Source organism: Solanum verrucosum, unplaced genomic scaffold, assembly GCF_900185275.1.
Source record: "Solanum verrucosum unplaced genomic scaffold, falcon-dt-bn FXZP01000184.1, whole genome shotgun sequence".
In the NCBI taxonomy this organism is placed as follows: domain Eukaryota; kingdom Viridiplantae; phylum Streptophyta; class Magnoliopsida; order Solanales; family Solanaceae; genus Solanum; species Solanum verrucosum.
The window spans coordinates 468,376-479,198 of NW_026020302.1; the positions used below are offsets into that span (position 1 = coordinate 468,376).

A 10,823-nucleotide genomic window follows, 5' to 3' on the forward strand; every position below is an offset into this window, starting at 1 on the left:
TGTTTAAAGAGGGAAAATGTAAGTAGACATTGCTCATACCTTTGTGGAATAGAGATTGTTCCCATCTTTAACCGTTTCAATCGTTATGCGAGATAATTATATAATCTAACAAATGGTGGGACTACGTAAAGCAAGCTTGGTGTTGGGCACGTTTGACAATTAGTTACACGAAACTATATTCACTACTTGTAAAATCTTATAGTATAAAGTTTGTTAGTTTTATTTTTTATATTTTGATAAAATAGAATTAAAAAATCAATTCAAAATTCACATAATAAATGTTTAAAATCATTCATATACTCAAATAAATAGTTTGAGTACATATGACACAAGAGTACTTTTGGAATAGATTGGCCAACCAGTTTAAATTCTACACTGTAATTGTAAGGAAATGAACTTCCAAACGATGATGGGCACCCAGATAAAACTGATCAACATGTATATCAGGATCTTTACAAGATAATCTGGTGACATAACTATGTTTTCTTTGAGTCCCTGTGCATAAGTCAGGCAAGTGAGTTTCGAATAGCTAATGGTTGAAAAGAGAATGGTATGAAAAGTGGAAAGATGTCAGGAACCACACCAGCATGAGATATTGGCACACCTTTACTAATTCTGTTGGAAGAGATCCATGACAAATGCCTCTGAGATGACCTCCCTCTAAGCCTTTGGTTCAGAGAGACTTGGATGTTCAAGATATAGCTGAACACCTAGAGGTTCACTACTCATGGACTTAATAGGAGTTATAAGAGGTGCTTGTTGCCACTGCTGAGTATCTGTTGGGACCCAAATTTCAGCATCTTTGCTGGTACCACTCTGCGGGAGAGAGTGGAAGTAAGCTGTTATCTCCCACCTGCAATCTATCAAAGCTAACAATTTGAGGAATCCACTTCTAATTCTCACAAAGGCAAATTGCAAAAGCTAAAGGCTTATGTATCAAGTTGTGGATAAACAAAAATAATATCTCATCCTTTGAACCATGTAAACTGACAATTATTGTCCTACAATGCGATTGACAACAAAATATTTGCTACAATACATAACCATTAGCCAAGCAAACCACTTTTGTTCGACAAAATATTCATCTGTCGTTGAAGTTTATCATTAACTAGTAGGATTCTTTGAATTGCTTTTTGTCGATTTGAAGTCACAGATCCAATATAAATCAATTTGTACAAAATACATGATACAGAATAAGTTTCAGCCATGCCAATTTCACATTGTTGTAGATGCCAATATATATATATACACTTTTTGGCTAAACAAATTCAACTAAGGTTGCTTTGGGGTGTAGCATTCTTTTTCCCTGTCCTTTGGATAGTTAAGTTTTAAGTACATATAATGTCATTAAAAGAAGATTTATAGTGGCGTTTAATATGAAGTTCCTAATTAGCTTACCTGGTGGAAGAACCTTCATTAACGATTGCGACAAAGGAAGCTTGATCAAAAATGATTTAAGAGAGAACTCCAGATCAGCTTCCTCCAACTTCGAACCATAGGATTGGTTTACATTTATCTTGAAAACAAATCTCTCGATAGGTACATTGTTGCTATCAGAAAAAATCACCGCCACTCTCTCAACTAATCCCTGTGGGAAAAGAAGCATGATTACTTTTGACGAACAACGATAGCACAAGTATAACAGCCTATAGGCCAATCTCTCATTTCCCTTGCAAAAGCAATAACATTTGTCTGATAAACAAGATCAATAAATTGTTATAAGTTTAAGGACACGACAAAAAGTTCCTCTGTTTTTTCCCCTGAGGGGAAAGGGGGGACAATGTGGCGAGAGGAAGGGGGAAGTTAGAAATATCTATTCACACATTAGCTCCAGTACCCAAGATGAGCAATTAACTATTATGGGACAGTTGAAAAGAAATGTAATACACCTTTTGTATGAAAGGAAGAAGTCCATTGACAGAAGAATGGATATATTGTTGAAGCTCCGGGTGTCTAGCTCTTTGAACCACAACATTCATGTAACGCCGCCTTTCAAAAGCCCCTTCATAGAACAAGATCCAATTCAGAGGTTTTCTAGCTTAAGCAGTAAAATAGAGCTCTGAATTTCTGCTAATTTTTTTTCTTTTACCACTTGGGTAAACTCCTTTGAGGAACACAACTGACGTAATGGCAACTTCTAAGAATTCTACAAGAATCTGGGCAGTTTCACCTGCAATTTCACAATGAAGATGACCTCTCTCCTTGCTAAACATACTGAGGAAAGAAAGCTTTATCAGCAAATCAGAACCTGGATAAGAATACACCAACCTTGTGGACTTCGATTGCGATCCATCACTCTCTCCTCAACTCCTATGGTTTCTGCAACAATGTATTCTGCTCAAACATGTGAAGCAGTCACACAATGAGTTCCCCTCATGCTATACACAAAGAAGACATTTTATATTGACCAATGAGGCTGCCTTTTTAAAGGTTCGACGATATCATAGTAAATGAGTTTCAACTCAAACTGGCTAACCTTAATTTACAAGTTATAGATTTTCAGAAGGATTATTTGAGAAGGTCTCAATGCGACCATTTCAGTACATAAGTTTTGACGTGAAGTACAATTTTATAAGAACTACTAAGATTATGAATTGCTACTCTCAATCAATAAGGTTCCTTAATTAACCAGAACTAACAAATAAGAATGATAATTTGTTAAAAGCTTCTTAAAAAATATTTATATTTTTATCTCTACAAGATATAAAACAACCAAGTTAAACAAATAATGACCCATTGAAACTGTCAAAATTTGGATCAAAGAACCATATAGTAACTAAGATATCCTTAATATGAACACTCGTGAATATTTAAGGCCTTTAGAAAGAAGCTTCTATTATTTATTGCTACCAGTAGTACAGCTTCCAGGGAATACAGAAACTTCTCTATGACCTCTAAAAAGAAGTTAAACAGAATGCCAACTAAAATTATGATTAAGGAGGATAAATAGAGGATGTTGTGACATACACAGACAAGGACGCCAAAAAGCAACTTTCAGGAAAATTCAAAACAAAAATGAGTTGATCTCCAAGATAGTTCTCAAGACATTCAAGTTCACACCATCGCTCTTTCTTTCAGCATGCCTCTAGGCTCTAAAATTCCAATTAATATGATTGATTCAGTATTTAATTGTTTTCAACATAGAATTGAATACAAAAGCTGCACCCAGGTTCCAAAGCTACATCACTGCCAATATCTTGACCATTCGTATTACTGATTAACACAATACTGATCAAGACCCATGAGAAACAGGGTAAAAAGAACAGAATACAGTGTCAACCACTGTTCTCATTAAATTAACTATGTTGGAGCACTGATACATGAATCAATCTCTCTTCTTCCTGTAAGTGCTATAAACTTATCCCTAAATAATAACAGAGGGCATTTACAGATCAAATTAGACCCATCATAAGCCTCTTTAAGTATCACGGTACTCCTAACACCTTTATTAGTGATGTAGAATATACTGTGTTGTTTGATTAAGCAAAGCAAAAGTCTAGCTGGTAACCGTAACTCGGAATGAAATGCATCTATTTGAGCAGATGTCAACCTCTTTTCCATAGTCAAACTGAGGAGCTCGTGAAGCACTGCGACTACTCTCTTTTGAGCTTTGGGATCAGCAAGTTCAAATCTTTTAGCATTCAAGTATGGAGAAGGGAACTCCATCTTCTGCCATTTCTGAACTTCCTTAAGGTAGTTCATATTCGGCCTAAATCCTGCAGGATAATGCATTTGAAACGCGAAGGGACCGAAATAGTTTCCATCTTTCAATACTCTAACCTTCTCTTTTGAAGTCAGGACCCCTTCACACGCCAACCTTTCCTCCCGGGCAGTGACAGCTAGAAAAGAATCCCAATTTTCCAACTGAAGGGAAGTTCTTCCATTCACGTCTTTCACTGAGAAAAATTGTGGGTATTTTGGAATCAGCGACTGCCTGAAGTCATTAGGCAAGCCCAAATCATTCTCAATCAGTTGAATGGTTTCCAGTGGCAATGTGCAATCAACCGACAACATTAACAACTTCCTTAGATTCTTGACCAAAATAGGTTCCATTTGCGCTCTTGCTTCATCTTCTTCTAGTGCTATTTTATCAGCCTTTTCAGTCAGCATAACCATCGGTGGAGTTCCATTACCACCGGTGACACGGAATATCGTAGGATATTTCTCAATAATACCCATGAAATTCCACTTTTGCACAAATCCAACTTCTTTCTCAAGGTCTCTAAGAAGGACGCATTGTTTTCTCTGTGATTGAATTATGGATTTTAAGCGTAAAATCAATGATGGTTTCTTCTGAAGCTCCATGACTCTGTCTAGATCATTTACTCTATAGTACATTTTCTTCTTAGGTCTCCTCCCTCCACTGGTTTTGAACATAATTTGAACCCACATATGTCCTACTCCCAGAGATGGCAATGGATGGCACAATCTTTGCCTTCCATTGACTGTAAACCATTTTCGAGACTCAATTAGCGAGAAGACCATCACATTTATGCATCTGGAAAAGAACAGAGATGTGCGCAATTTAGCTAAAACAATTGAAGTGTAGTAAGATTTTGGAGAAAAGAGTTGTTTCCCCTTAAAACAAAAACTACAAACAGAGGCATATCAAGAATTTGAAGTTTGTGGGTTCCAAGCCTAATGGATGGTGACCAACGAATTCGAACCCTTGACCAAGAGGGCAACAAAGCTTAAAAGATTACATTTTTACCCACTACCCAACATCCCCAAGCCGTTTCTCTTACTGGATTTTTCAATACAAACACAGGATCCGCACAAAATTTACTACGTTCTTGGGAACCCCCTCCAATACCCTAAATCTCCCCCCTGAGTCTACAAACAGGAAATGACTTGGACTATATATGACCAAAACAAGGACAAATTTTTCTCGACTGCTACTACTTATACGCAGATTAGTGCTACACTATAAGAACATCATGCTTTAAATTTGTGAAAAAAATCATGCTTTAAATTTGTGAAAAAAAATCAAAAAATGAAGTAATACAATAGAGTTGCAGCTCTTCGATAAATGGGAACAAATACATCATTAAACACAAAAACAAATTCACTGGAATTCATGGTTTACTAAATATACTCAAATTGCAAGTAAATTAAAAGGGCTTCGGTCAAATTAGATAGAGATTGAAGAGACAAGGAGAAACTTACAAGACGGTGTGGAGCGCAGCAGAGCAGTAAGACGAATGAAAATGGCTTATTTGTTTTTCAGGTTCAACTTTGCCTTTTATAATTATCATAATCTAAAATTAAAAAGGGGTAAAATTGGAATTTTATTTTAATTTTCAAATTGAAGGGCCAAAAACTTTTATCTTCGACTCCAATTTTATAAATTTAAAAAATAAATAAAAAATATTTGAAATTTATGATAAAAAAATTACTTAAATATATAGAGTTAGAGTATTTTGAGCCGTTGATCTATTAAATACAAGCGCATATATGAGCCAATTTGCTAATATTAAGGTTTAATGAAAGATAGAAAAAATGTTTTTGAAAGAATGAAAAAAAAAATATGATAGTGAAAAAAATATAACAACTAATTAGGAAAGCAAGGTGAAAATTAAATGAATTTGAGAAGATTGCAAGTATTACATATACAGCATTAATTGTGCTTGATATATTTACAAAAGGGAATCTAATTTTAACCTGATTTAAGTGTCTCTACATGATAAATTAGTTCATCTTTACCAACAAAAGTATATATACAATTGTTTGCCTTTTAATCATCTATATAGAACTGGCTAACTGTATCTTTTAAGCATCTTGCATGTTCTCTTTCCAAATGGTTACTGGCTCTTCAAAATTCACTTTGGCAGCGTGTTGGATCCTCCAAAAGTAGCAACATGGATACGACAACAATTTTGAAGAATCCAAGCAACATTAAGTTCTCTGCCACTTGTGCTCTTTTGACATGCCCTTCTGTACCAGATGTCTTCAGGTATTGTGTTCCAAGCCTAAACCTATATGCCTTCATTTGAGAAGCAGAAATTGTGTTATGGGAACCAAAAGAAACACTTATCCAGCCACTCTATGGTTGTCTCCTCGATCCCAAGAACCGAAGCAGTCTGTTGTAAAATCTACATCTGTAACTGAGACATTGGAAAAAAAACTATTTAAGAAATGTTACATGAATGAATGATTTTGCTTTCATGAAGTTTTTCTTAATTTTATACATATAACACAGTGCACATAATGTTACATGAATGAATGAATGATTTTGCACTTACCATAATCGAAATATTCATTCTGGCTAAGGACTTGGAGACAATCACATCCTGCAATCTCTTCCACTTCTTTTTTAATACCGAGAGCTGAGAGCTTAAGATACTTATTGCAGCGAATCAATTTAATCAACTTCAGTGTTGGGATATCCACGAAGGTACAAGGGACTGACCGCACTGAATTATGCAATTGTTTATAATTAGTTGCTCAAGCACGGGGAAAGATTCTTCTGAGGAGCGCCATTCTGTCACGAGAACATTCTGTAAGTTCAAGTATTTGAGTGCTCGAAACTCATAATCACTGACATCCCAACATATGCTATATCCAGGCTGCCCATATCTATCTTCAGACTTGGAAGTATACTTCACGTAGTTTGAGACTCTCAAGGTTTCGCAGTCTTGCAAGTTGTGAAACAGCTTTTTCAGTCAGGCAAAGCCTATCAAGGGACAAATCCTTTAGATTTGAAGGGAAGACAACACAGCTGGCCCGTCCTATGGATTTGTAGCCTGAAATTGCGCGTGAGAAACACAGTTCGAGAGATAGAAGTGGGAGTTCTTCAAGATTCGGCATATCAACTTCATAACCTGGTTCAATAAAGTGGAGCTTGAGTTGTTCAATATTTGGAAATCTCCACCAGAACTCCGGAGTCTTATCAACCAAGTATATACGACACTTCCCAAAAGACTTCAAGTTAGGTAACACAGTTTCTGAAGATTTTTCGAAAAGTGCTCGATCATTGTCTTCCCATTTGAAGGAAAAGTCCTGTATATCCACATGTCTTAGCTTCTGCATTTTCCAAATAGAAGGTGATGTTTCAAAGTACCCCAAAAGTTGATCATCATTTCGCACCACCTGCAAAGTTTGCAGATCTTGTAGGTGTGATACCCACTGGAAATCAAATTCTTGGGTACAAATTGCAAGATACCTCAAGTGAGTTGCTGCTTGCACTACCGTAGTCCAAGAACGTCTTTCCGAACAGACATCTGACAAGTGCAACACCCGAATAAATCTTAAGCTATCACGGGACTTTGGACGAGCAATAAACTTAAGAGACCTATCATGACATTGAGCAAAAGACTCTCCTTCCTTCAAGCCTGCCAACATTGGAATCCTATCCAATGATGTTGTATACTGCTCCAATTGGTGAACAAGATCATCATGGATAAACCTAATATACTGGGGTTCCTCTGAAGGCCGGTACTGCATAAGCTTTTCTTCTGTAAGTTTCCTCAAGCAAAACTCATGCACTACATCATGAACAGTGCAGTACTCTATCTCACCATTATCTTCTCTCCGTCCAGAAACAATTACTAGGCTTTTTTTCACTAGTTCATTCAAGCAAGTTTTAGATGCTTCCTCCACGTTCTCTAAGCCCATGTTTTGTACAAAATTTTCGGCTATCCATAAGTTTAGCAAATCGGACACTGGAAATTTGTAGTCTTCTAGAAACAATCCCATGTAAAGAAGGCAAGACTTCAAATGGTCTTCCAAATAATCGTAACTTGATTCTATTATCTTCATATTTTGCTCTTCTAAAACATGGGACCTTAAATCTTTCGCGATCTCAAGCCATACAGAGGCTTCCCTTTTCTTTGCAATAATTCCAGCAATCAAAACGATCACAAGAGGTAATCCTTTGCAGCTTTCAGCAACTCGTAATCCTGTTCTGAGTAGCTTTCGGGGACAAATCTCTCCTTGAAATACTTTCTTCTGAAGTAAGTCCCAGCTCTCATCAACTGTGAGAAATCGAAGAAAATATGGATCACTGTGGTGCTTAAGCTGCCTGGCCACTTCTTCATCTCGAGTTGTTAGCACTACTCTGCTTCCATTTTCATCATCCGGGAAAGATAACTGCAACTCTTCCCAAGCCTCAACTTCCCATATATCATCTAAAACAATGAGGTATCTCTTGTTCATTAAACTCTTGCGCAACTTGTCAGGCATGTCTTCATTTCGTATACCATCCACACTGCCTAAAACTTGTTTAAGAATCTCAGAGCACATCTTCCTCAAATTATATTCTTTTGAAATAGAACACCATGCTTGAACGTCAAAGTGTTTATCCACGCTTGGATGAGTGAACACCTTTTTAGCCAAAGTTGTTTTGCCTAGTCCAGGCATTCCAACAATCGAGACAACGTCTAGTTCCTCGGTACATCCAGTCAATTTCTGTATTATACTTTCCGCATCTTCCTCAAAACCAACTATTTCCTCATCAATTGATGGAAAACTACGAGAAGGGGTTCTTTCACTGCTCAGAACGTTCTCCATGCTAATTATACTTTCCGCATCTTCCTCAAAACCAAATATGTCCTCATCAATTGATGGACAACTAGGAGAAGGGGTTCTTTCACTGCTCAGAACGTTCTCCATGCCAAATATACTTTCCGCATCTTCCTCAAAATCAAGTTTTAACTTATCAATTGATGGAAAACTACGAAAAGACGTTCTTTCACTGCTCAGAACGTTCTCCATGCCAATTATACTTTCCGCATCTTCCCCAAAATCAAATATTAACTCATCAATTGATGGAAAACTACGAAAAGGGGTTCTTTCACTGCTCAGAACGTTCTCCATGCCAATTATACTTTCCGCATCTTCCTCAAAACCAAATATTTCCTCATCAATTGATGGAAAACTAGGAGAAGGGGTTCTTTCACTGCTCAGAACATTCTCCATGCCAATTATACTTTCCGCATCTTCCTCAAAACCAACTATTTCCTCATCAATTGATGGAAAACTACGAGAAGGGGTTCTTTCACTGCTCAGAACGTTCTCCATGCCAATTACTGCAGTTAGGAGTAAATATAACTATGTTACAACTGATTGCACAATCGCTTAGAATTATTTAGATTGCCAAACAAGTCAAAATTCAACAATCTATTCATAGTTTCCTAGAAAAGATCATTTCCTAGAGGGAATACTGAAAGTCAATCTTCTCTTGGATACTATTTAGAGTTAATAGTAAAAATAAAACACCTAAAATATCACTTTTTCGTGACCTCAAAGTTATAGTCTTTTAGCAAATTTTAACTCTCTTTGTATTAACACACTCCATTTTTAAGCTTTCCTATTCTTGAAACCACTTTCCTCAAACTACCTACCAACAAAAATATTGAAAGGGTGCGTGTCAGATCCTTCAGATATAGTACTCCCTCCATCTCATTGTATGTGGCAACCTTTTCTTTTTAGTTCATCTAACAAAGAATGTCACCTTACTACTACTAGAAACAATTTAACTTTAAAATTTCTCTTTTACCTACTAAATAATTTACAACCACACAAATATCTAAAGATTATTTAAGACCTCAAGTTTCAAAAGTCTTCATTTTTCTCTTAAATACTTTGTCAAGTCAAACGGTGACACATAAAATGAGATGTAGGGAGTATATTTTTAAGGATCCCACAGGGTTTCTCCAGAGTCCGAGCATCATAGCTAGCTACTTACTCTTAGTACAGTTAAGTTTATATAGCCAAAAAAATATGGATAAAATCCAAGTTACCTTGCTATATCTAGTGTGACATTTTTGGAAAGAAAAAAAAAAATTCATAATCAGAAGTTCAGAACATAAACTACATGATCTTCTCAAATAAGACATAAAAATGTTAACTTATGATAAATGATAAATATAGACAAAATATATATCATCATATTATACTATAAGTGGGAAGCTCCTAACCTCAAAGTTGAATTATGAAAATACCCTTCACTATTTTTTTAATTAAAATATTATATTATAAGTGGGAAGCTCCTAACCTCAAAGTTGAATTACGAAAATACCCTTCACTATTTTTTTTATTAAATAAATAATAATAAGTTAATTAGACCAAATATACATGGTTAGGTGTTAGAGTTAATCATTTCTTAATGAGGCTTTAATTGTTATCCTTTGAGCTTCTTCCATTTACACTCATTCCAACATTAGTTTAATGCTTCACACTTATGTTATGATTAAGTCAGAACATGGCCATTCACTATTTGTTTAGTTATTAAGATTGATTCTACCTTTCATCTCCCGCATTATTCTTTCGTCTTCCGCATTAATAATTTTCTCTTAAAACCTTTTCTTATTCTTTACATTGCAATACTCAATAAAAGCTTACAAGTTGTCTTTGCCCTATTATTCTATTTGTATTCTATCGGTCAGAAATTCTCCTTTTTCAGGTATATCTATGATTTATATGCATCTATATGTGGTTTAAATCTCATTCTTGAGATGTTTGAGATGGTATATGTTATTTAATATTAAAAAATAATTATCTTTTAATTCGGAACTATTTGTCCCAATGAATGATTTAGTAATGTACAATACATTTTTCACTGAATGTTATAAACACGAGGATTAATTGTTTTAAATGTATATACTTCCGTGCATATTGTCAGAGAGTAATTCCTTTAATACTTTGTTGATTTTATTCGGTTAGAAATTTAATTTATTATCTACTTGCATGTTGCAATTTGGTGTAGAAGTTTTTAGTTTAAATGACTTTTTAATCGTCTTTAAACTGAAAGAATACATCATATTTGTTTAAGAAAAAATTGAAATGAAATTCAAATAAAAAAAATCAATTTATCAATTTTTTAT

General features: G+C 35.3%; 3 protein-coding genes across 4 annotated transcripts; all 3 read right to left on the reverse strand.

The window, feature by feature from the left end:
- Positions 1–238: 238 nt before the first annotated feature.
- On the reverse strand, positions 239–3,667 carry LOC125834901 (DNA polymerase zeta processivity subunit). Of its 2 annotated transcripts, XM_049514049.1 has the most exons (6): positions 3,551–3,667; positions 2,269–2,334; positions 2,090–2,170; positions 1,890–2,002; positions 1,399–1,588; positions 239–860 (listed from the first exon to the last, which is right to left on the reverse strand). In XM_049514049.1, the coding sequence occupies exons 2-6, from the start codon at positions 2,291–2,293 to the stop codon at positions 661–663; spliced, it is 609 nt and encodes a 202-aa protein (XP_049370006.1). In that variant the 5' UTR covers positions 2,294–2,334; positions 3,551–3,667; the 3' UTR covers positions 239–660. The 2 variants fall into 2 exon arrangements, with proteins under 2 accessions (XP_049370006.1, XP_049370005.1); XM_049514048.1 differs by lacking the exon at positions 3,551–3,667 and having other exon boundaries at positions 2,269–2,496.
- LOC125834899 (protein WHAT'S THIS FACTOR 1 homolog, chloroplastic) lies at positions 3,269–4,530 on the reverse strand. The gene has a single exon (XM_049514047.1). The coding sequence runs from the start codon at positions 4,483–4,485 to the stop codon at positions 3,301–3,303; it is 1,185 nt and encodes a 394-aa protein (XP_049370004.1). The 5' UTR covers positions 4,486–4,530; the 3' UTR covers positions 3,269–3,300.
- Positions 4,531–6,582: 2,052 nt separating this feature from the next.
- On the reverse strand, positions 6,583–9,018 carry LOC125834865 (putative late blight resistance protein homolog R1B-17). The gene has a single exon (XM_049514020.1). It carries the CDS (start codon positions 9,016–9,018, stop codon positions 6,583–6,585), a length of 2,436 nt encoding a protein of 811 aa, XP_049369977.1.
- Positions 9,019–10,823: the final 1,805 nt, after the last annotated feature.

What these genes read in the sequence shown, in the direction of transcription:
- LOC125834865 (XM_049514020.1), bottom strand. Translation starts at nt 9,018, where the DNA reads ATGGAGAACGTTCTGAGCAGTGAAAGAACCCCTTCTCGTAGTTTTCCA.
- LOC125834901 (XM_049514049.1), bottom strand. Translation starts at nt 2,293, where the DNA reads ATGGATCGCAATCGAAGTCCACAAG. An exon ending in TCGCAATCGAAGTCCACAAG is followed by an intron (nt 2,171 to 2,268) that starts GTTGGTGTATTC and finishes GTGAAATTGCAG; the next exon opens with GTGAAACTGCCCAGATTCTT. An exon ending in CAAAGGAGTTTACCCAAGTG is followed by an intron (nt 2,003 to 2,089) that starts GTAAAAGAAAAA and finishes TGTTCTATGAAG; the next exon opens with GGGCTTTTGAAAGGCGGCGT.
- LOC125834899 (XM_049514047.1), bottom strand. Translation starts at nt 4,485, where the DNA reads ATGGTCTTCTCGCTAATTGAGTCTCGAAAATGGTTTACAGTCAATGGA.